Source organism: Ixodes scapularis, unplaced genomic scaffold (genome assembly GCF_016920785.2).
Source record: "Ixodes scapularis isolate PalLabHiFi unplaced genomic scaffold, ASM1692078v2 PGA_scaffold7__128_contigs__length_106722199, whole genome shotgun sequence".
Taxonomy (NCBI): Eukaryota; Metazoa; Arthropoda; class Arachnida; order Ixodida; family Ixodidae; genus Ixodes; species Ixodes scapularis.
This window is the reverse complement of record NW_024609882.1, coordinates 48,986,056-49,012,432: the sequence shown is the minus strand read 5'-3', so window position 1 is coordinate 49,012,432 and position 26,377 is coordinate 48,986,056. Positions and strand designations below refer to the sequence as shown.

At 44.9% G+C, this 26,377-nt stretch overlaps 1 protein-coding gene across 1 annotated transcript; it reads right to left on the bottom strand.

Moving 5' to 3' along the window:
* Positions 1-1,636: 1,636 nt before the first annotated feature.
* LOC121833121 lies at positions 1,637-25,116 on the bottom strand (the record flags this gene model as incomplete). The annotated part of the gene is made up of 3 exons (XM_042286223.1): positions 25,111-25,116; positions 1,893-2,176; positions 1,637-1,697 (listed from the first exon to the last, which is right to left on the bottom strand). Coding segments are annotated over exons 1-3 (351 nt in total), but the record flags the coding sequence as incomplete, so codon positions are not given.
* Between the last annotated feature and the right edge of the window lie 1,261 nt (positions 25,117-26,377).

The following is a 26,377-nucleotide window of genomic DNA, read 5'->3' as shown; positions in this document are numbered from 1 at the left end:
CGGAAATGTTTGACGCTGAGGTAAGTGGCAAGAAGTTCACGCCCAAATGCGCTGTAGCGGTTTTCTGTCGCAGTTAATTTTTTTGAGAAGAAAGCGAGAGGTTTCCATTGTCCACTCATGTATTGTTGTAGTACTGCTCCGACGGCTGTACCAGAAGCATCTACCATAATATTGGTCGGTGCTTCAGGCTTAGGGTACACTAGCAAGGTGGCGTTGGCAATCGCAGTCTTAATGGTGCTGAATGCGGCTGAGGCTGAATCAGGCCACGTGAATGGAGGTTTGGAATCTCTTGGGCCAACCAATAAATCATTCAGCGGTTGGACGATTTCCGCGCAACCGGGAATGAAGCGGCGTTAAAAATTTACCAGTCCGAGAAACTCTCTCAGCTGCCGTATGCTGGACGGTGTTGGATAGTCGCGAATAGCTTTCACCTTGTTGTCGAGTGGTCGAAGCCCCTGATTGTCAACATGGTGGCCTAAAAACTCTAGAGTTGGTACCCCGAATTCACATTTTGCGATAATAATAACGACGCCATGTTCATCTAAACGTTTGAATAGTTGATATAGGTGTCGTTCGTGTTCTTCGTTGGATGCGCTGGCCACTAGAATATCATCCAGATAAGCGAAGCAGAAGTCGAGTCCTCTGAGAACTTGGTCAATGAACCGTTGGAAGGTCTGGGCAGCATTACGTAACCCAAACGGCATCCGAACGAATTCGAAGAGGCCAAGTGGAGTTACAATTGCTGTTTTTGGAATATCGTCAGGTGCGATGGGCACTTGATGGTATGCTCTGACAAGATCTATTTTTGAAAATACCGACATACCATAAAGATTTGCAGAGAAGTCTTGGAGATGAGGAATTGGGTACCGGTCAGGGATTGTGTTGTCGTTGAGGGCACGGTAATCTCCGCATGGTCTCCAGTCACCACTTTTCTTTGGTACTAGGTGTAACGGAGATGCCCAGTTGCTAGAGGAAGGTCGTATCAGTCCCAAGTCCATCATGTGCTGAAATTCTTGACGTGCCACTTGCAGTTTTTTGGGAGCTAGGCGACGGGCGTGGGCATGCACGGGAGGCCCGGTGGTTGTGATGAAGTGTTGCACATCGCGTTTGACTGGTCGCTCCGTGTTGCATGGTTGTGTCAGGCTGGGAGAGTTTCCAATGATGGTGTCGTAGTTTGTCTTTGTCCTCAGACGGAAGAGTGTAGGACTCAGCAGTGGTGGATTAGACACGACACCGCGCACGCCAATTTGAGTAGTGGCGTCTAACGGTTTGTGGTGCATCATGTCCACCAGCAGACCGAAATGAGTTAGAAAATCAGCTCCAATGAGGGGATATTGAATATTTGCAATTATAAAGACCCATCGGAGCGTACGTCGTAGTCCGAAATCTACAGTTACTGATTTCTCACCGTAGGTGGTGATGGCAGTTCCATTGGCTGCTTGCAGAGCGTTAGTAGTAGTTTTGATTTTGCGGTCTTGTGAGGTGGCAGGAATAACACTGACTTCTGCTCCTGTATCAATTAGAAATCGGACATGTGTTTGGCGATCAGAAACGAAGAAGAACGTGGGGCGGCCGGAGGACGAGCCAACTGAACTGGCCGCCGTCAGTGGTTGGTCCGAGTGTTTCCCTGAAAAGAGCACGGGTTCTGGCACTGGCGTGCGTAGTTACCAAACTTGCGATGGTACCAGCATATTTGACTGTTCGGAGACGATGCTCGTGGGCTGCCGCGAGAGAAATTTCTACGAGGCGATCGGCTGTCTCGTCGAGTTGAGAAATTATCTGTCTGATGCTGGTTTGTGCTGCGACGGCTCGGTTAGCGTGGCAGTCGCAGAGTTGTCTCAACCAAATGAGTGAGGTGGCGTACTTCCTCTCGGAGTTGCTGAACTTCTGACGTTTGAGGGCTGACTGGAACCAGTGCGGTAGTGGCCACAGAAGGTACAGCAATATCCAAAATTTTGTCCGCGAGCTCGGCTAAGCAATCCAAAGAAATGTCGCTGGACGTCGCCAAAATCGTGCGCGCGTTTCTCGGGATTCGTTGCAGAAAGAGTTCTCGCAGTATGGTGTCGTCGAAGGAAGCTGCCCGATCTCCGAGAAGTCGCCGCATCAATCTTAGCAATTGAGATGGCTTGCGGTCCCCTAACTCTTCAGTTGTGAGAAGTTGTTGAAGACGTCGTTGCTCTGATGCCGTCGTGCGCTTTATGAGCTCTTCTTTGATCTTGCCGTATGGGTGAGTGGCGGGGGGGTTCATAATAATATCCCGTGCTTCTCCAGCTTCACTTGGTTGGAGGGCGCTGATTACGTAATGAATTTTTGTCTCTTGTCGTGATATGTTGCGTGTTGCGAAAAGAGACTCAATGTGCGCCAACCAAAGACCTGGATCTGCTGGCCAAAAGGGCGGGAGCTTGACCGTCACGGCAGTAATGGCTGAAGGGGGCTCACCGGCAGCTTGCATGGCCTGTGTTCTTTGTCCGGGTCACCACTTGATGTGACTCAATTTTATAGATATCACAATTTAATCGGGCAGACGGCAGTGAGCGTTGTAGTCATTCTAACCCGTATCTCCTCGTGATGATCATTGTCTCGAGGGCTCGAGGAAGACGTTTTCTTCTTCTTCCGCGGCCACCACACGTATATAACCACGTTCCATACCACACATTCTCTTTCTTACATGGACCGTTGGCTTAAGCGGTGGAGATGCGTTCCCACGGCTTCTAACGGATCCAAGCTGATCCGCTAGAAGAACCACTGGCTCTGCATTTCACCGACCATAAAGCAGTAATAATGAAGTCCAACGCAACCCGCAATTCAGCGCTACCTATGAGCAATAATAAAAAAAAATCAGCACCATTAATGCTACCTATGAACAAAATCACTATCATCAGCACCACCAGAGCTTCGCCCCAATCAACATCATTCACCACGGGGAGATACGGTAATTTTTTTAGAGTGCGGTAATTAGCAGGGTCACTGATCCATGGGCGGCACTTAGAGTGTGCCATGACCTCACCCTACATTGCGTGTAACAGCGTAATTATTTCCCGAACATTTATTTTGTTTCGTGCAAACATTACAAACAAGTTGTGACCCATTTTTCTTTTAAAAAACGTATTTTTTTCGTTCATGTGTCCCATTAAATCAGTGTGGCCGTGTCGGTCTTACATTTTTCAGGTGCGCAGGTGGCGTAGAACGCAGGCGTCACCGCATGAGCAACAAAGGGATTTTTCTCACGTCCCTGGGGTGTCCCTCTTCGACAAAGCGCCAGATTAGACCCGCTGACTTTTCAAGCAGCCTTTTCAGTGTCTGAATAGAATAGAGTAGAATAGAATAGAATATAATGGCTTTATTTCCAATACATACATGCGGTCAATATGCGTAACGAGGACCTGAGGCCAGATGGTGCAACCCAAAGCTTTCTGAGAAATGTCTGGAATCCGCAGAAGCAAATCGACTGCAGTTATCCGATATCAAAACTTGGGGAATGCCATGGCTCACAAAAAAAAAGTTTCAACTTTGTAACAAACACAAGAGAACTTGCTGACGGAAGCAGTGCAATCGTGAAAAGAAGGACAAATAGTCAAGAATCGTAAGGTACCTTTACCTCTAAAATTACAAACCGGCGCCCCAACTTTCGCAACGGTAGAGCAGGAATTTCTGACATCATTGGTTCTGACCTTTGAACACAGAGTTTCGAACATTCCAGGTTATAATTCACTAGACTATACACATTCGAAATCAAAACGGGACACCAGACAGATTAGCGAGCTCTAGTGGCGATTATGATCGGTCTTAAATTGTAAATCTATCGCTTTTAGACAGCCTTCAAATCTTTCTGCTACCCACGTCAGGGCTAAGGCTTTATTTTCTTTTTCCGCATAGCGCTCCCCATATTGGAGATTTAAAGAACGTCCAAGGATAAGCATTGCGGTGTCTTTGCCGATCTCGCTGTACATGAGTTAAAACCGCGCCGACGCGAAACGATGATGCATCGCCTGATACGACAGTGGGTAGCCTTGAATCAAGTTTGGCAAGAAATTTCTTGGATGAGATGAGCTCTTCCAAGGTAACGAATCATTTTTGCTGCGACATATTCAAAACCAAATCCTTATCTTTCACAAGCAACACACGTAGTGGCCTTGATATGTTGGCCAGATTCGGCATGAACCATGTCAAGTAGTTAAACATATCGTGCACCGTGTTAGTTACTTCCGCCAATCCGTCGTCCAACAGTTCCCTCACCCGCCTATGATAGTAGGGAACGCGACAGAACAGCGCACGACAAAACAGCACGCGACAAAACAGCACGGTCAAAACAGCACGCGTCAAAACAGCACAGCGTAAAAACAGCACGGCGACAAAACAGCACGCGTCAAAATAGCACGCGACAAAACAGCACGGCGTCAAAACAGCACAACGACAAAACAGCACGCATGTAAAAAGACTGTAATAGGTAGCGTTTTATGAAAACAAAACAGAACGTAAAGAAAAAGGATTGGACATTGCATGGCATTATTTAGCAGCTAGTGGAGAAACAATAAAAAAAAATTGTACGCTGGCGGTGAAGGTATCGCACTAAAGTTAGTGTCCCGAGCGCTGCTGCTGCGTGATTGCTAAAAACAAATAAAGTTAGCAGTAGTTACTACTACTTAAGTACGCTAATCTCTGAAGAGATTGGGTAGTTAGAGGGGATACCTTCGCGTCGATGTTGGCTGCGTTGTCTGGTCTTTTTTGAAGTATCAGGGAAAGAGGAAAAGTCATTGGCAAAAAAAAAATATCCCTAAGTGCAAGTTATGAACTGCCTGGTTTGTGGCGGTCCGGTCAGGTTCCGTAGTACTCATCGTTTCGTAATTACCACCTAAGCGTTGAACGTCCCCTCTCTCCCCCCCCCCCCCCCCCCAGAAAAAAAAAAAGAAAAAAAAAAGCGGTAGATGCGCCGATTACAGATGCACTGATAGAACCGGTAGGATAAGGTGACATTAATGTGGAGCGTATTCAAGGTGTACCATGGGCACCAATTCTGCGGGGATCATTCGCCTTGAATAAAATCTTCTGGAAACACGCGGCTGGAGCTTGCAGGCGAGAAGTTGTAAGGTTTTGAGTTAAATTCACAGATTATTGCGGACGAAGGCCTTGATCGAGTGGAAACCGGTGGAGCAGTAACATGCCGCAGCCTCAATGCTGTGGCCTTACACTGCAGCATCGGCTGAACACACCGTTGCCGCACACGCTTTCTGTTTTTTTTTTTTTTTCTTTTAACAGCTAACGACAGCGCATTGCCGTGCGATTGAAATATTTATTGTAGACGATATCACCAGCAAACTTGCGCCTCAAAATGAGCAAAACTGCTCGAAAAAATTGCGGTGGCTTAGCTCGGTTATGCCAGGATATACGTAGCATGAGCTTATGCGAACAAAAGGAGAGGCGCTATCAAGCGGCTCTGGTGCAGCGTCAGACTTGGCTACTGCGCAACAGAGGCGCACAGCTGGGCACGCGGTGGCGCCTGTGCGTCTGCCGCGGCTATGATGTCACTCCTCTGGAATGCGCAGACCGGCGAGGCGGGCGCGGAGGCGGCCTCGGCGCGCCAGCTGTGCGCCTTGTGACGTCACTGCTCCTCGCGCATGCGCAGCACGAAGCACGGCTCATTATGCGAGCCACGCGAAACTGCTCAACCTCGGCCAGTCTAGCTCACGCTACATAATAGACAGAATACGCACCAGCGGGGGGGGGGGGGGGGGGGGGGGGGGCTTCGGTACTGCCCAGGGAACCGTCATGCGCGCATCGAGTATACTCCCCACTCCGAACTTGTTTCCAAAAGAACAGATTCGAAAAATTGACCGTCGACAAGTTTGCCTTCGACAAATTGGCAAAAAAGAACCCGGTAAAGGTTTCGTCTATTCAGATTTATCTGATAAATTCTGAATTTCGAAGTGCCAATCCCCTCCCCCTCCCCCTCCCCCCCCCCATCTGCCACACACACACACACACATATATATATATTACAATTAATGGTTTAATCAGCGCGTAGGGTAAATGGTCCTGGGAAAATGCCACCACACATATCTTTCAAATTTCGTTCAGGACAACAGGTCATTGTACTATCGGGTCAAGACAAAAGTCACTGTTTATGTTTCCGGTTTGGGTCATACTATTTGTGCCTGAGAGGAAGGAGAGGCTGTGTTCTTGTAACCGTGAAAGCTATGGACCATAGAAATTACATAAAGCGGGGGAGAGGACAGTTGAAACTTCTCTACTTCATCCTTTTCCCCTCTACCTCTTGCGGCCGTGTGGTAGGTTGATGGAATAGCATGGAATGAATACAGACTTCCAGAGACTACCTCCAGTAGGTTATTAATTTTAAGGTATCGACATTTATTAAAATAACACTTGTGTGCCACTTTTGTTGTAGGACAAATTAGTAATGTCAGTCGTTATGGCACCAACGCCAAATCCAACTGAAAAAAAAAATTAATTGATACAATCGCATTTTTTTTTTCTTTTTTGTCCAGCAAACGTTTACGTTTGGATGTTATTTGTTTACTTTTAATAAGAAACACTGCGAAATTGAGCTCCCAATTTTGGAGAATTCGGAATGAAACAAAAATAAACACTGATAAACTCCGAATTTTCGGCAAAAAATAAACTCAGAAAAACATCCTCCGAACTTGACGAATACTAAACTCCGAAAACACGGAACCCAACTCATTATCGACCATATGACCACTTCCTTTCGCAGTTTTCAGCGTGTCTGCCGAGATCGGTTCACCTTTTAACAAAAGCGCCGGGGGCGCAGGGGTCTTCAGGACGAAATCTGGGTTTTTCACCTGATAGGGATGTGTGCCGAATTCTTTGTTAAAGAAGAGAGTTTAATCGTGAAATCAAACAAGGGAAATGAAGAGCGTCCGTAAATGCCACGCATTGTTTAGCACCCCTTGCTTCCGTCTACTAGAGGAGGGCATAAATTCGAGAGTTTTATTGTGTTTTCTGCCGTCGGCGGGAATTTATTACCTCTCGCAGTCGCGAAAATCGGGGAAAACGCAACAAGTACAATGCTTGCTAATTTCTGCATTTTTATATTTGCCTCTCCGACCGAACGGGTACTGAAGCTCATGCTCGTCTTGTGTACAAATACGAGCACACGACGATAATCTCAGATCACGATAAGGCCCCCGTGCGTCTTACATAACAGGTCGCGTCGGCTGCCAAAGACGGCAACAAATAAGAAGACCAGTACCTGGAACTCAATATACAATTTACACAAACGCTTTTAATTATTGCATATTCGTTAGTATACTGGTTTTCGCCAATAGACTTAGCTAATACAACTGAGAAATTTATGAGTCTAGAAATATTCACCGCAATAAACCGAAAACTTGTGTTTGGAATAAAAACCGAAAAAAGTGCGTGGAATTTCAAATAATACAAACCGAAAACGCTGAACCCTAGCTATATTGCCAATGTCACGCTTTGACGCTGTGCTGTTTGGTCGCTGTGCTGTTTCGACGTCGTGCTGTTTTGACGCCGTGCTGTTTTGGCACGTGCTCTTCTGTCGCTGTGCCGTTTTGACGCTGTGCTGTTTTGTCGCGTGCTATTTTGACGCGTGCTGTTTTGTCGCCGTGCTGTTCTGACGCTGTGCTGTTTTGACGCGTGCTGTTTTGACCGTGCTGTTTTGTCGCGTGCTGTTATGTCGTGTGCGGTTCTGTCATGGTGCCATGATAGTAGACTGGACCAACGCCGATTTTAAATGTCAACCGTCGGAGCCTGTATCGGCCAGAGAAGGTAATGAAGGTTCTTGATATCTGGCTTTCAGTCGCCCCAAACTGAACCTGGTGAAAACCAGAATGAGCTTCTAACTTCGTGAACTACGAAACTACAGCCAATTGACCTTGTGTATCGTCAACTGTTGGCAAGAGAAAGCGTTCGCGCAGCAAGCATTTGTTCAGCTGACTCAGGTTTAGACAGAGACGAACTTCACTTAAAAGTTTAAATACAAACACCTGGGGAAGGGCGATTCTCCGGGGGGCGAACATCGGGAAAGGTGCGGCGTCCATTTTCAGTCGAATGGTGTACTTGCCAGACATTTGCCAAGACCAGAAAAAAAGCAGAGGGTACGTGAATTCGTATTCTTTATCTTTAAGTGAATGGAAACATTTCGCCAGTCCGAGATACTTGATGTACGAGAATCCTAGCAATACACTATGTACCGGCTCTATAACGTAGACGGTCTATCGCGTAGTCCGGCGCTTCCAAACAATATCCGCTTCAAACGTCCCTTTGAAGCAAACGGGCTGGTTCCCTTCTTCATATAGCACTGCAAGAGAGGCCGTTATCCGAGACGGCACACCAGGAAAGTTGGGCGGTAATACCGACACTTTTGTTCCAGAGTCCACTTTTGCAGATATCGGCACGCCGGTAATGGACAGTTGCACAATCCTAGCTCTTAAACCGCTAACTGAACCAATAAAATAGCTGAAGTGGAAGCCTCACATGGAAGAAACGCGTACCTTTTGGCACTCCTTGCTACGGAAAACCACGGCAAAATGTCCTTCGACGTCACAGTAGTTGCACCGTGCCGAACGTTCAGGGAACCAAGTCCTGATATGGGTTGAGTGTACTGAAAACTGACACTGCTGCTGCTGCTGAAAAGACAGCTCATTATTCGTGTTACCAGATGTGCCGTATCTTTGGCGTGTTACTTATATTGAGACTCGTTGACCCAGAGCGTTGATTTCCCTCGGCTGCACAACACAAGAGCGCACGACACAAGAGCGCCGACATTAGAGCGCCGACAGTAGAGTGGCAGGACGTTAGCGCGCGCGACACGAGAGCGCCGCGACGTTAGAGCGCGCGACTAGAGAGCGCGGAGACATTAGCTCGCGTTTTATTAGAGCACCCGTCAGGAGAGCGAGCAATGATTCCAGTGCGGGTGGCCCGACCAGACCGACCACTTGTTCGGACATCGCGTGTTTTATGTGAAATTGGCAAGGATTTACGCCACGGCATTGAGCAAGAACATTGCGAAATGAGTCGACGAGACATTTGAGTGTGACAATCCAAGAGAAGTTACAAAAACTGACATCAGAAAAAAAAAATCAATATCTGTAGCGTCCATTTTCGCAAAAAAAAACAACAAAAAAAACACTGCAGCTGACCTATTTTCATTAGTTCTTTCATTCTGATTGATAAAGTTCACCACCGACTTTACTAACATGTACTTTTAAATATTTGTAAACGTTTAAAAGGAAAGATGTAACATGTAACAAGCTTCGCCGTATTCTGGCGCTTTTAAGATCAATTTTGGGAAAGGAGCTCCCGTGCCAAGTGTCATACGCCAACCATGCATATTGTCACAAACAGGGATGAGCAGTATTTGAAATAAAAGTATTTGAAATACGAATTTCACATACTTTGTGTATTTTGCATTTGTATTTAATTACAAAATTTGTAAAGCTTTTGACGTGTGTATTTAGATACTAAAACGTGGGTATTTCAAATACACTTGTAATTAAATACAATTTTGTGGGCGAAAATAGATCTAGTTTTTATGCATCTGGTTGTAAGATATAGTCTCCATCCCTTATGCGGCAATGGAGCTTTTTCTTTTTCTCCTCCGGCTTTATTTTAAAGGCACTGTCCAGAGCAGGAAGAAAACTACGTCTGCACCGAATGCAGTGTCTCTCAATCAAGCACAAGCGTTTAGTGACTTAGTGATTACGGTGCTAGTCCAGGGCAAGAATAGGGACGAAATCGACGTTCACAGGCAGACTGGCTAAGTAAGTGCCTGTGACAACTTGTGATGCTTTCCAGCCTGATTTCCATCCATATTTTTGCCTGGAACGTTCTAAATGCGGGTGTCGTCCAAATTTTCGTAACTGGTGCGAGTTGCAACAATAAAAATTCTCTAGCTAGTACAGCGCGTCTTGGTGGTCTCGATTCTTTGTTGGTCCACACCAAAACGTAATCCACAAAAAAAGCTGCTTGAAGCTCTGTACCTTTTTCACCTATTACGTCCAAGCTGATTACTTTTTTTTTTGTGATTATCGCACACTAACTCTCGAGTGTGCGATGCAAAATTAAAATCAGATGCCCAGAAACCCGTTTCAGGAGCCCTGAAGTCGCTGACGGAAATTTTGAGGAATGTATTCGCAAAAGTATGTGGAGGAGACCAAATACATTTGGTTGTATTTGTATATTGTACATAAATGCTTCTTAGAAATGTAATTAGATTTGTAATTAAATACATTTTTTGGCGAAGTATTTCGTATCTGTATTTCGATACATATTTGCATGTATTTTGCCCATCCCTGGTCACAAATAACAATTGTACCAAACGCTTATTCTGGGAACCTGTGCCGACAATGACATATAAATATGCGTTAATGCCAGCGTAGCAGAGGGATAGAGCGCTGGGTGAGACCGACAGCATCCGGTGCGGCAGGCACAGTAGTCTCTCCGCTTCCACGAGCATTCTGAATCAAAGCACTCTCGTTCGGCCCTAGAAAATTGGACTACTTTCTAAGAACAAAGTTGGAGAAGCTACGGTTTTTTAGAATGCAAAGAACGGAAAAAGCGATAGACAACTCTTTTTTCTTTGTAGACTCTTTTCTGAGGCATGCTAAACGGGCATTGCCTTAAGGTTGTGTTCTATGAACAACAAAAAGTGACGTCGTCACCGTACCGGACGTGTCAACGAATTAAGATTTTCGAAAACAATTCCTAAATATATTTCAGAGATTTACAGGGGAGGTTTTCTTGTATCCTTCTAAAGGCTGGAAGGCTCTGCATCCAATAATATTGCGCTGAGCTTTCCTTCGATGATTTTTTGACTAATAGTCCTTCGAGGTGGTCTTTCTTTATTACTGTCATGGACATGACAATAGTGATTAAAATTATGCGAGGAAATCTAAATAGCCACCAAATATATTGAAGCCTAAATACCTGTCAAGAATCGACCAAATATAGCCAAAAAAACAAATTATCTCTACAGTATATCCGAAAGGTGCACCGCAGCACCGTGAAGAAATCCTCGCGATTCCACCCCAACTGCAAACATCCCCGGTACCTATATGCCCCACCCTACTCCCTTCCCCGCTTTTCTTTTCGACGTCAGAAAACGTTTGGTTAGAAAGAGTCGTGCTCGTTTTATTTTTTATTACAGTCATATTCAATCAATTAAAGATCACCAATACTCCAATCCGATGAGTCGCAAAATTTTGTTCTGTCTTCGGAGCCGCGGCTACATCAAACATTTTGCGGTGTTCGCTCTAGGTTGCGTTCTCGTATCACACACTCAACTGGTAGTGCGCTCTTGTGTCGCGCGCTCAAGTTGTCATGCGCTCTCGTGACATGCGCTGTAGTGTCAAGCGTGCTTCTGTCGCAGCGCCCTCGTGTCGCACGCTCTAACGTCGTCGCTCTAATGTTGCGCACTCTAATGGCGCTCTCCTGACTTCTCCCAGGGCGGAGGGTGGGACCGTAGCTCTTGCTGCTAGCGATGAACACTTTCCTTGAGATAGGCTTTCGCTAGGGCCGTTTCCAGCGAGAGGCCGGAATCCATCTTAAGTGATGCGGATAACTTAGCATACGTAAGTCCCACGACGAGGCGATCCAGGATCACTCGGTTTCTGAACGCTGCGAAGTCGTAGCGGCTGCCGAGTTCGTGAGGGCGGTTACAAACTGGTGTACTCTTTGCCCGCATTCTTGGCTTGGACGATGGAAACATCCGCTCTCGTAAACCCCAATTCTGGCGGCACCAAAATAGCATCAAGCTTGTTCTTGACCATCAAGCTTGTTCTTGCAAAGACGGACGTGCCTGAACCCGCTTCTTTTCCTGCTTCAGGTTGGTGAGCCTTATTGCATTCCCACATTCAAGAGCAATCGTCTATGTCTTGTTGTGCTGCCCTGCCCAAAAGTGTTGTGTGCGAGTGTTACGGGTTGCTTTGACACATTCTGTCTCTTAGTCTTACTCCTAAGTGGTGATGTCGAACTAAACCCCGGTCCCTCAATGCAAGAACAGCTCGCTGCAATTCTGGAGAACCAAAAAGGCATTTCCGCTGATATAAGCTCAATGCAAGCAAAGCTTGAGACGCACATGGCCGATTCCAACAGGCGATTGGAGGTGATTGAATCCAGATTGAACGCGTTAACGGCGACTTCCCAAAAGGCAGAGCAGTGTGATAAGAACTTAAGGCAACTCCAGGATATTGTAGCGGCATTAACGGAAAAAGTTGACGACCTGGAAAACAGAGGAAGGCGAAATAATATAATCATCCACGGAATTGAAGAGTCTCAAGATGAAAATACAGAATCGCTGAAAGGACTGGTGCTTACCGAAATTTTTGAGAACAAGCTAGGACTTAAGGTTACCAGCGTCGAGCGTATTCACAGGATTGGGAGAGCTGATGGTCGCAGGCCATGACCTGTGATCTTGCGACTCTATGACTTTAATGAAAAACTAAACCTGCTCCGCAATTCACGTAGGCTGAAGGGTACGAGAATATTCCTATCCGAGGATTTTTCCCGTAGGGTTCAGCTTGTGCGTAGGCAACTCTGGGACACTATAAAGGGCACACGTACATCAGATGATAAAGTCTTCTTACGGTACGACAAGTTATTTATAAATGGTGAAGCATTTACGTGGGATGAAACAACACAAAGCCGAATTAAATTACAAAACTCTGCACCCGCACTACAGGGAAGCGCATAACTAGTTCCGCGGAAAAGGCTAAAGTTAAGGGCTAACCAGTCGAACCTCGATGTACTTCTAATCAACTGTCGGAGCATAAAAAACAAAATCGATGAGTTTGCAGAACTTGTCTCAACAACAGAACCGTCCATTGTAATAGGTACCGAATCTTGGTTATCAGAGGCTATAAGTGACGCTGAGATCTTCCCTGAGCAGTATGTTGCCTATCGCAAAGATAGAAATACGCATGGAGGCGGCGTCTTTGTTCTGGTCTCCAGTGCCCTTCAGAGCTCGGAATTAAATGTATCCCGCCCAATTTGTGAATCTGTCTGGTGTAAAATTTATCTGTCCTCTGGAGAGACTCTAGCTGTTGGTTCATATTACCGGCCACCTGGATCAAACAATGAGTCACTAATGCACTTATCCGAAATACTATCCTCTATTGCAAGTGATTACCTAGTATTGGGGGGCGATTTTAACCTCCCTGATGTTACCTGGCGTGATGGCCAAGTTAGTGACTGCAACTCTTCAGTATTGTACTCCACATTTTCCCATCTTGTTTCAAGCTTTGGACTGATTCAACACGTTACGGAACCGACCCGAGCTGACTCGAGGCGCTCGAGCACGCTTGACCTTCTTTTTTGTAATTCCCAGACAGCTATATCCTCAGTCACCCACCTTCCAGGAATCAGTGATCATGACATAGTAACTGCAAGAGTGAAGTGCAAGCGTGTTATGGCGGTACGACCATGCCCACGGAAAGTACATTTTTATAACCAGGGCAACTATGCTGATCTTGCAGATGAATTGTTCGACTTTTTTGCCGAATTTGAAATGAGCTCCTACGAGATGGATGTTGACAATTTGTGGAAACTCTTTAGGTTTAAGCTCAGAGCTCTAATGGACACTTATATTCCGAACAAAGTAATTAGACCCAAGAAGCGAAACCACAAACCATGGATAGATAAAAATCTGCGCCGTTTATTACATAAGAAGCAACGTGCATATCAAACACATCGCAGAATGTCTAATGCAGCATCACTGGCAAGGTTACGTAACCTAGGGAAACTATTTAAAGTCAAACTAAAAATCGCTAAGAGGATTTTTCATAGCACTCTAAGTGACCGCCTAAAGAGAAGTCCCAAGGAATTCTGGAAGTTGGTAAAGAGCAACAAGAAGGACCAAGTTGGTATCCCGCCGATTGATGTATCTGGTCAGACCCTGCACGATGGCCAGGAGAAGGCAACTTGTTTCAGTAGTTACTTCCAGTCGGTATTTTCTCCATCTCCTGGCTCAAATGATTGTCCCGTTATGGCCCCTACCGCCACCCCGTTACACGATATGAAGGAACTTGTGCTTAACTCTGATGGTCTAGTTAAACTTCTACAATTACTTAACCCCAATAAATCAACTGGTCCTGATGGCATACCAAATAGGGTTCTCAGAGAATGTTCAGGTGTGATTGCAATGTTTTTATATGTCTTGTTCACTAAATCACTCTCTGATTGTACTTTGCCTAGCGCTTGGGAAGAAGCATATGTAGTGCCCGTACATAAAAATGGTCCCAGAAACAAAGTAGAAAATTATAGGCCTATCTCGCTCCTTAGCACGTCCTCCAAACTGATGGAGCACGTCATTTACACCAGCATTGTACAGCATTTAAACGCTAACAATTTCTTCACCCCTTTCCAACATGAATTTCGCCCGGGATTGCCTTGCACAACCCAGATGGTAGAATTTTTTCACGAATTGGCACAAGCATATGACAAGGGCCTTCAGACAGACTGTATTTTTCTTGACTTTCGGAAGGCCTTCGATCTTGTACCACACAAATTTATTCTTCATAAATTATCAGCCCTCAAAATATCTCCTAACGTTTATGGATGGCTCGTTGACTATCTTAGATCTAGGACTCAAGCAGTGGTAATTAACGGGAAATTGTCCGATTCTACCCCAGTTACCTCCGGTGTGCCCCAGGGCTCCGTGTTGGGACCGCTTCTATTTTTGATATTTATTAATGACATTGTTGAAAACGTTTCATCTTCTATACGGTTGTATGCAGATGACTGTGTTATTTATCGCGCAATAAGAGATTCCGATGAATGTGCTGCCCTCCAGGAGGACATCGATCGTATAGCGACCTGGTGCTTCACTTGGGGAATGGAATTGAATGTAGCGAAATGTCACTTTGTGAGGTTCACGAAGAAACAAAAACCTGTAATTACCACGTACAATATAAACAACATTGTAATCAACTTGTCACTCAAAGTAAAATACCTGGGCGTCTACTTCTCTCATAATCTTTCGTGGAATCACCACATAGAATATATGACAGCTAAGGCAAACCGGATGTTAGGTTTCATCAGGCGTAACTTTAAAGATTGCCCACGCGAAGTAAAAAATACCCTTTACCTCACGAACATCAGGCCGATTCTTGAATATGCCTCCGAGCTATGGGACCCTTACCAACAGTACCTCATCAACGACATAGAAAGTATTCAGAATAGGTCTGCCAGGTTCGTTCTTAACTCCTATAATTGGCGTCAAAGCGTGACCGCCTTAAAAGAGGAGCTCAAGTGGGAGCTTCTCCAAACTCGCCGTAAATGCCTTCGATTAAAACTACTACACGCGATCCATTACGAACTCTCTGGAATTGATAAAGGAACATACTTACTTGAACCACATTTCATTTCCCAAAGACGTGATCACTCGAGGAAAATTAGACCTTTCTCATCCAAAACTGACATTTTTAAACATTCTTTCTTCCCGAGCACTATTCAGAGCTGGAATGAATTACCGGAGGAATTAGTGTTAGAGAAAAACAACTCAAACATTTTTCAAGCTCTGCTAGGCCTTTAGCACTCAATGTATGCTGTCTTCGTTATGTGTTATTCCTTGTTACGTGTATATTGGTGCAACAATGAGCGCGTTTCTCTGCATTACATTTTCGCAGGGCTGGTTTCATGTTGTTCTATGCCTTGCTGCAGGCTGCGAGTGCCTTTACTTAATGTTCTGTGACGCCTTTTGTTTTTCTTCTTTTTGCCCCTCCCCCACTATAATGCCTTCACGGGCGCTGTGGGGTACATGTAATAAATAAATAAATAAATAAATAAATCTCAAAACGTTTTGACCGCACTTCCCTGAGGCTTAATGTCTGGAAACCTTTCCTTGCCGGCCTTCCATGATATACAGGAGCGTCCATACCCCGGCTTCTTCAGATATTTCGTTCAATCCGGAAGCGTAGAGATACTCATCGAACTCCAGTATCCACTTAGGCCATTCTGATGTTCTGTCGAAGTTGAAATTCTTCGGCGGAGGAATCGCCGGAGGAGCGAATGCCGGTGGAGCTGTCATTATGCAGACCAAATGTCAGATTAGGGACGTTGGAGCAATACAGACCAGGGCAAAATGGACCGAAAGCATCACACCACTCCTGACACCACACTAAAAAAAAAATCGTGTATTTTTACTCTTTGTGTCATATAAGACGCTCCAAAACTTCAGTTCGACGCACAGCACACTGACATCGATCTGATTATGGTACTACCTTTCACAAGAGGCTTGATAGCCGTGTGGTACAACTTATTAAAATAGCTAATGTACGTGTTACTGATTGCGAAAAAAAAAATCGGGGTTTTCTTAGCGCTACTGCCACCCATCAGTGCTTTCTGTTTGTGGTCTTTGATACGTACTTTAACTATTTAATAAGTTATATCGCGCCGCTATCAAGCCCCTCGTTAAATTTGCGCCGTATGTTCGATTATAGGGCGCTGTACGTCGAAATGAGGTTTTGGAGTGCATTATATGGGACAAAAGGGTGTAAGGTGATACCCTTTTTTAGAGTGTATGTCATGTGCCCTTAAAGGGACACTGACACGCCCCAAAATGTTCGTTTCACTTTTTGCCAGGTGATTCATTATAGTGTCGAAAGATTACCTAAATAATCTTTCGCTACAGAGTCACGTATATCTTTAATAAAGTAAAAAAACGCAACTGCTCGGAACCGGAACCCAAACCTACGCACGGAGGTCGGAGAAGAAGAGAGGGGAGAGTGAGCGGCGGAAGGCACGTAGCTACACCCGACCGTGCGCTTTTTTTTTTTTTCCTCAGTTTTCCTCTGTTATGTTTATTCCGCTCGTGGTTCTGTACTTCAAAATGAGTTCTTTTGTACATTGAAGAGTTGGAAATGAGTAGTGTGCCCGTGGTGTCTTCCCGTGGTTGAATCTAAAGAAAATAACCCCAAGATGTTGCGCGCAGAGCTGCCTCACAGGTTCTGCATCCAAAGTGGCATTGTGCGGCAGAGTCTGCATAAGTGTCCGGAAGATCAGCGGGATCGGGGCCAATGGCTGGCTACAATTTCTGTAGAATATTTAGGGGCACCCCAGAAAGGGGACGCTACCCGATTTACATGCTCCTTGCATTTTGTGGAAAGTGACTACATTGAGTTCGCTGGTGTCAAAAAGGGAATCCCATACCATTTAGTTCAGCGACGATCCGTTCGCATCATTTGTTTCTTTCAGTGATAATTGTAAAAACAGAAATATGAACATCGCAAAATGCTTGACAAAAAAAGAAAAAAAAGAAATTGGTACATCCACACTTGGGATCGCACTTGGGTCCGGTGCGTGTGACACGAACATCCTTCCACTTAGCTACTGGGGGAACCCTTTGTAGCAATGCAGCCGGTCGACTGTAGGCCGGAAGGTTTGCTGCCGATTTCCCTCCAGAAAAGGCTCTCCCGGCTCGAAGTCGGGCAGCACCACGCATTGGCCACATTCGCGCATATTAAAGAAATCGTACAAGTGGATATTCAACTCGAAGAACGCACTTCGTGCTTGGAATTTGCGCGAACGATATCTTCAGCCACGAGAAGGAGACGACGCCTTAGCGACGACTCCGTGCAAATCGGCTTGGAGGTCGGACGTGTCGTACGGAATGAATTCCGGTTATTTTGATCGGTCCAAAATGTATCTTTCAAAGGAAGACAGAATTCGTCGGTACCAAGAACGACAGTTCCGAAGCAGGAGTCCCACACCCATCGTCCGCTGCCATCGCCGTCCAGCCCACGTTTCGCGTCCCACGATACGCGAATCGACGCCATATTGAATATAGCAAAGTGAACGCAAAGATTACTTCCGGTTCTCCGTGTAACTTATTTTCCAGTCAACGTATGTGCAGCTTTTTAAAAGGCAAAAAAAAAAAAAGGTTTCATTTTCTTCTTGTTTTTAATGCTGAGTGTGTGCCTTCAATAACTTACGCCGTTGATTATATTTGGTGGTTGTGTCTAAACCTTAGAAAACGGCCCGTGACCAGGGACAAGAGAGTGAGCGTCACTCAAACCGGCCAGTTCTCGATGGGCGGTTTTCTGGCAGAAAGGAACCGAATTTCGAGCCACGAATTTTGTTCTGGGTAGTTCATTTCATTTTCATATTATTTTATTAACCTCACTGTCGCCCAAAGGACCTATTACATGCGGGGAGGTTCAAAACAAGTGACAGAGGTTAAAAAACAAACAGGATACCAAGAAACGGAAGAGTGAAATGTGATCACGAATGCACCCAATGTCGTCGTTAATCAAAGCAAAATAAGGAAATAATAAAGCAAGAACAGAGTACAAAAGCTATTATACAAAAAAGAAATCAAGGTGAGTAATCATATAATGGGGAACACTGGTCTCTAAATGAAATGGGATTGTTTTCAGTAACAATATGATCAGGTAATGAATTCCAGTCTCTGATGCAAAGTACTACGGGGGAGAAAATGAAAGTGCTAGTGCGACCGAAGAATGGTTCTAGTTTCCAAGGATGATCTAATCTTGGCGATGCAAGACTGTCAGGACGGCAGTAAAGTGATTTAAAATGTGAATCGTTGTAATAGATGCCATGAAAAAAAAACACCTTTGAGCTATTCTGTCTTTGTTCTAGGGGAGTGAGATTATTGCTAGCTTTTTAAGGCCGTGACACTACACTGTTAGCAAAAATAACACGCCCAGACGTGTAAACTGTTGTCCCATAGCGGACACGTGGAAACGTGTTCGTTTTACACGGAGCCATCTGTGTTTTTCGTCTACACATGAGGTGCTGTGTAACGTTAACACGCTACACCGTGTTTGCCTTCCGAGAAGCACGGTTCAACGTGTTCCTTACGAAACATGGCGGCCAGCAGCCGAGAACAGGCGAGGGACGAGCCCAGCCAGCCGCGCCTTTCAGCCGAACTGAAAGCATACAGGACGCGTTCGTTCTCGTTCGATGTCTTTTATGCACAGTAAACAGTCTCCGAGCGGCGGACGTAGCTACGTGCAAAGGTACCTACGTTCATCGTCGGCGGTCGGTGGCGTCGGCAGCTACGACAAAACCGCTAGACAAAAACAAAAACAAAAAAAGAAAAACGAATATTGAACTTACATGGATAAATAGCTCAAGCAAACTCTTGTAATCGGGCGGTAACTTGCGCCACCTAGTGCGATTTCTAGCAACCAATGAAAAAAACAAAAAGCAGGAGTCGGTTAATAGGCTGGGAACTATCACGAGTAGACTGCTACTCTACATACATCACAGACAACACGAGCACCACGTAGGACACAGCAGCGACACATACACAAACACAACACCGACACTACACCCGACACTTCCTACTAACAACGGACTCTCCCCGCGGCGTATATAGACCTTTCCAATAAACGCCGTCTGCGAGCTGCCATTTTTCTTTGCTGGGCTGTGGAACGCCTTCTGAGCACGCGCAATAGCTCCCTTTGCAATATATCGTACGCTGCGCCTGCGTCCACAGCCCAGTGACTCGGCATTTTTCGCCCCAGTGATAAGCGATGGAAAGGTGTATATGCTTGACATGTACGGGTGAGCTCTTTGGTCGCTGACCGTTACCGATTTATAGAAGAAGACACAAAACACGGCACAATGGACAGCCGTATGTAAGAACTGTTTGCATTTAAAAAGTATGCAGGCAAAATCTGTAAAATTAGTCCTTTGCGAAAAACAGCGATGTACTAACAATAAATCTTAAACCGGCCATGAAAAAGTTCAAATTTTTGTTATTTTCATGCTCGACCAGTGTTATGAGCAGTCCGACTCGCTTGAATCAGATAGAAAAACAAATGATTGGGATTTTATCAGTACGTATTCAATAATCAATGGAAATTATACTTGCGCAAGGCATTTTTTATATATATTATTGTGAAGGACATCCACCCAACACTTCACTTCCGCTAGTTGTAGTACGCGTACGGGAGCAGACGCCTTCACTTTTGGGGCGTTTTGATGCAGATTGTTGTCGTATGTCGTGTTGGTGTCGAGCGAAGTGGTGAGGCTTGGGAGTTTGTGACCGGTGTTATTCGTGATCATTAATGTGACGCTGATGCGTTTTTTTTTTTTTTTTTTTAATATTTCTATATAGCCACATTGAAAATTCACGAGCCCGTGGCACTGCATTATGCTAAAATCGCGAGCTCCTTCTCTGTTGACGTCGTTTTTCTGGTAGCACTCGTGCATACTGCAAGCGTTTAAACAGTGCACAGTCTCGCCTACATCCGCGGTGACGTACTCGACCTGGTGAAACTTATTGCTTGCGTCATTTTGGAGTACGCAAGGCAATTATCTCGCTGCTCTGGTTTCGGTTATAAAAGCAAGGCAAAACGCTCGTAGTTCCCGCCCTCAGTACACGTTGGACATCTTCCACACTTTGACACTGGATAACTGGATGAACGAGGATTTGCATTTACTTCAGAGGTCACACTCGCCGCTTCCTCACCGTCGAGCAGCAGGATCAGCTGGCGACAAGCCGCGTATGAAAGGCTCGAGCATCTACAGCCCTTGTGCACTCGGTGCCGATGCGGGCGATGCGGGTTTCTGTCAACCGCTAGCCCAGCACAGACCGTGACCGTTCCAGCTCTTCGTCATGACGCGGTATTGCAGAAAGCAGCGTATAATACCACTACACGGACCACCGAAGCGAACGCACTGTTATCGTAAATCTTGGCTTGTGATTGCACCTAAATTTGTAAATAATCTTATTCTTTTTTCTGGAGACGCAAACGAAGGGCATAACAAAATCATTTGCATATTCCGCATACCTCGCAAAAGCATCAGTCACCTTGCGAGAAGCGCAAAACACGGTGTCCGCACCGTCCTGACTTCCCAGTATTTTACCTGCTTTAGAGCAGTTTGTACCTGTTAGTAGGTATGTCTACTGAAACTGCAACTTGAAACTTGGGGCAGTGCCAGAGGGAAAAGAGACAAATTCGGGCCTCTTCCCAATGTAAAGAAAAACCACTATGTTCTCTACGTAAAAAATTGGTCTCAGTTCATGCATCTGTGGGCAGGTAGAAAATCTTGCCCTAGTTTATTCACACCGCATGATGAGCGCAACAAACTCACACGAGTCACACGAGAGTTACAGGAAAACATCGGTGGTGACTTAAGTTTCCCTGAAATTCTGTATAACCGGTCGTTTGCGGGACCGAATCATCTACTCGAGCGGTGTGCGTCGCTGTGCGAACACGTCGCTGTGCAAATGCAGTCTAACGACACGAAGCATAGAAACGGCAGATTTAGGGAAACTATCCGAAGTCCCTTGTTCAATTAAAACGACGTAATTTTGTTGAAAACGTCCGCAGCATTTTACTCACGGTATGCGGCATTCTTCCACATTTTGAAACGGAACGAAGGAAGATTTACTTTTAAGAACGCTCGCTGCGTCCTCCCCGACCAGCTGGACCGGATCAGCTGACGACGACGGGGCTAAACCCGTCAAACGCAACCCCACAACAACCAATATGAGCTCCGCGTTAGTGCGGGTTTCTACCTACAAGCACCGCACCACACACCACGAACGTTTCGGCCCTTTCTCGGATCGCCGTGTTGCCCCAAACAGAACGAGATCGCCGAAGAACGCAGCGCTGTCGTGAACCTTGGCTTGTGGTTGCGCACTCGTGGACCCTGTGACTCCCCTCGCTTTCAAAGCACACACGACGAATGGTACTTTCCGTCTTCCGGGAACATCACAGGGGCACTTCTCCGGTCACGTCTTCACTATGTGCTCGCAAACTGCGAAGCTCTATGGGAAGCTTCTCGCGTCCCGTCAAACCAAAACAAAGCGGCTGCCAGAAATTTCTCCGGTCAAACAAAAAGAACGAAAGCCAACCGGCTCTTGCTTCCACCGTACATCGACGTTGCGCTTGCGCCATGGCCAGATCGGCCAGATCGCTTGCAGTTGAAGCAGTTGAAGGTTGAAGCAAAAACGAAACCAACTGCAATGTCACGTGTTCACATCGAAGAAACGCTTTTTATATCCATTTTAACTGTTTTGAACAAATAATTGGACCCATGACTTTATTTGTGGTGTGTAAAAAACTATTATCAAGAGCCCTAAACTAAATGCAAACATGGGCGACATGAGGGAAGCCGCATTGCCATCGACCAGAAAATGGCGGCGAGCCACGGTAAGCGCGGGTTTCGCCAACGTCCCGCGACATGGCGTAATTGCTTTTGGTGCATATCTGTTTCCGAGACATGTTTCTTTCCGCGGCATTTGTCTCGACGGTCCTTTCTAAGTGTGTCCCCAAGCATTCCGGTGCTTCGATAGCCGGCGATGCCGCGGTCGTCGCCGGAGGCGATGCGTGTTATCGAGGTCGGCTACACGGTTATGCGTGTATGACCGAACCAAAACACGTTTTTTACAACCTCGCATGATATCTGAAGGTATTATCCGTTACTCATCGTGTAAATTTATGGTAATTTGTGTAAATAGCGTGTTTTTCACCCCAAATATTCACCAAATACACGGCACTTGCTAACAGTGTAGTTTCCGGTGAGTAGTTGTTGCATATAAAACTTGCTGCTTTGTTTCTTGACAGATTCGAGTCTTTGTAGAAAGTAAGTTTTGTGGGGGTTCCAAATGGTATATGCATATTCTAATTTGGGAAGGACTATCGTCTTGTATGCGAGTAGTTTGTTTCAGGTGGGGCAAGATATATGGTTCGTCGCAAGAAGCCAAACGTTTTCAATGCATTGATTGAGATGTGTTAAATGTGCTCGTTTCATGATAGAGTGTCTGTAAAATCTATTCACAAGACCCTTGCAGGATGCTACATGTTCCAAGTGCTTTGATAAGAACGAATATTGTAATTGTTTTTTTTGTAGAAGACTTAGTGATTGACATTTGTTTACATTTGCGAATGTTTATGTTCATCTGCTACATACAGCACCACGAAGATGTAGTATTTAAATCGTCTTGAAGTAGAGTTGAATCTTTATTTGTAATACTTTTTTCGGTAAATAACGCAATCGTCGGCGAAACGCCCAAATGCGGAGTTTATGGAAGACGGAAGGTCAGTGATGGTTATTAAAAACAAGGGATCGAGAACACCACGCTGGGGACCCCGGGTACAACAGTGGACGGACGCGATGATGATTGGTTAATTTTGACTACTTGTTTTGTGTTTTCAAGAAAGAAAGAAATCCAACAAATGACAAAAGGATCAATTTGCAGACGAGAAAGTTTAAGAAGTTTCTGATGAGGAACAGTATCGAATGCTTTGACGAAGTCAATAAAGTTGATATAGGTATGAGCAGTAAGATGAGTATTAAAGTGGAGATCCGTTACAAATTCGAAAAGTTGACTAGTGCGCGAGTGACCTGTTTGAAACCCATGTTCATTAGAAAAAGAAAGAAGTTACACTTGTCTAGGTCAGATATGATATGGCACGCTGGTATGGGAAATAGGGCGATAATTTGTAGGATCGGATTATCGCCCTATTGTGTTGGGCTCTCACATGTCACGTACAGCTAAAAGCTTCTCGAGCATAAATATACCCTGCCAGTGTCCCTTTAAGAATTGACGAGCGAATCTCACAAGCAGACAGTGTGACCATGTGCAAAGTACCCCATAGCTTTTCTCCGAGATCGTATTCGCTCACATCCGCCGCTTGTCCGTCCAGATAAGACGTGAGCGCAGGCTACCAGGCAAGCGCAGGGCAGCCACCATAGCAATAGCGTAGGATGGCATGCAAATACCACGAATTGTATCAGTTATATAAAATATCCTGTCTTATATCTCGCCTTTTATAACATAATATAAAGACTGCATAAGGCATTTTAATTCAGCATACCCTTCTAATTCAAGCGTAAATCCCCTTTTAACCTTTCGCATTGCACTTGAGGGTCATAAAAGTCTACGTGTGCACTTATTATATCGAACAAAGAAAAAAAGTACCTTTGTGCTTTGTAAAATTAACCCCGTATAACTTAGCATGCGTGAGTAATAGTAAGAGTACCAGCTACAAGCGGTTTTTGAAGATTAAACAAATTGTGTATAGTGCCAGGAAAATTCACCATCGCAATTGCTGTAAATGATACAACTTCAGTTGAGATTATTTATAAATTAGTCCTCAAAACTCAATATTCCACGTAAGCTCCTACATTATAGGGACGAAAAGGCAAACAGCGCACAGTAAACGGAGACTAAAGGAAGTGCAAACAGGACAAGTGCTGGTCTTATCACCCACGCTCAAAGAAGGGTCTTCTTCCGTATGATTCACCGCACTCTAAGCTGGTCAAGAGAAGCATTGCCTCGTCTTGCCTACAAGCTGCACTCGAGAAGTCATGTCATCATGTGGTTAACGATAGTTTTTCCAGGCAGGTTGAGAGACTGACAGTGGCAGGTTTCCCAACTTCGGTTTTATTGAGCGTTGCGGAGAGTTTGTTAAAGAAACTCAAGGGTGAACCCCGTCCCCGGAGGGAAAGGCCAAATAAGAGAACGCTTGTAATACCGTATCTCCATAAAATTTCACGCAACTTGAAAAAAGTTGCCTTGAGGTACGATGTGCCATTGGTGTTTTCCGCTCCGTGTAAGCTGGCGCAACTTTGCGCAAGAGTTGCAGATAAGAAGGACAAAGGCCCCGCTTGCTCGGTGAAGCATGAGAATCAATATGTTGTTTGCAAGGTTGGAGTTGTTTACACGATTCCACTAACCTGTGGGAAAGCCTACGTCGGTCAGACGGGCCGATGTGTTAATCACACACTGCGGGAGCATGACTTGTCGTTGCGATCATTGGTGGGAGTTGTAGGGGGACGTCTGGCCACTCCATTGTCATGGATGTGGGTGTGAACCTATCTTCAGTAAGACGGGTATCATTGGCTATGGAAGGGACAGAGTGAATCGAGAAATTTTAGAGGCGCATGCAATTATAAAAGCAGGCGCGAACTGCGTAAGCCAAACGTCACTGGGCTTGAGCAGTAAAGAGATGGTTTTTTTGGACACATGGTGAATGTATCATGTGGCATGGGCGGAGTTGCTGTTTTCTTTGTTTTGTTTTCATGTGATTAAATTTCAGTTGAGAACAGCGCTTGTCCTGTTTGCACTTACTTTAGTCGCCGTTTACTGTGCGCTGTTTGCCTTTTCGTCAGTATGAACCAACTAACCCACATCGCCACCCTTATACATTATAGGTAAGTGCTTGCACGGTTTACACCACTTGTCAGCCTGCTGTCGTGTTTAGACCTTCGCGTTAATGACGTTGTTCTCTTAATTACCCTTTCATTATGCTTGATTTGCCCCCGCTCAATAAGAAGTTTTTTTTTTTTAAGTTTTGGGACAGTTTGTATTAAACCTAGTCACAGAAAACACATCATAGCCAGGCTTAAGAACGTTATTAATGATTAACTTTCTAATTGTACACACAATATTTAGCAAATATTCACATTGGTATGGTATGAAGACAACCATATCTCAAAGTTAATAGGATCTTTCACGAGTAAGAGCGCCTTTTAGAAAAACATAAAAAATGAATGTCCAGTTAAGAGCGATCCTCAAAGAATTTATTTAGTTTCAAGTAATTTCCGTCAGTTAAGTTGTCCGGATCATAATCCCCAAAACAAGCTCCGGCACCTAATATATAAAAAGATAGTATTCTAAAGGGTGTAAAATACACGTGTGCATACTGCAGAATTTACGAAATAAAAACTGATTTTCCAGTCCTTTAAGATTTTATATGTCCTTTTGGCCATAGGGATAGGAGTATATATACAAACATATACTCGTTTCATCTGTTGAAAAAAAAAACACAAAAGCATGGTGTAGCTAAAATTGGAATGTTAGAGAATCTTTGTGTGGTATCTCGATAAGCTCAGAGATAACCAATACCCGTAGAAAGGTAATATATAAATATTTGACAAGTTTCTGAGTAATGAACCACTAATCTGACAATGGGTGTTTCATACGTTAGTGTTTTGTTTAGTTCATAGCTCTACCTAAAAGATGTAGATGATATCTGTCAACATATTTGTTTAATGATTTTAACACTGTCATTTCCTCGCAAATGAATGCGTGAAGATTAGGCTAGCACTCACACTCGTTCGTTCGCGTAAGTCCCTGGAAAGAGCAGGAAAAGATCTCAGTACACAAAAAAAAAAAAACATGTTGTGAGTAGCAGACAAATCTCTGTGCTCTCTGAATGGCCAAGGTAATAAAAAGTTCGAAGTGACGTTGAAGTATTTCGTTCTTCTTTTTAACCCTTTTAGGGAGAGTTCCTAGGACTGGTCTTTAAAGTGCACTTCATTTGAGCCACTCCCTCTTCATTTGGCGAAGTTTGACAGTTTACCCCAGGACGCCGTTTGAAACGCGGCGCAGTAAGAACTAAATCATTCTTTTTTTTAATTTTTACATTAGCCGCAGTTGTTGTAAGCAATA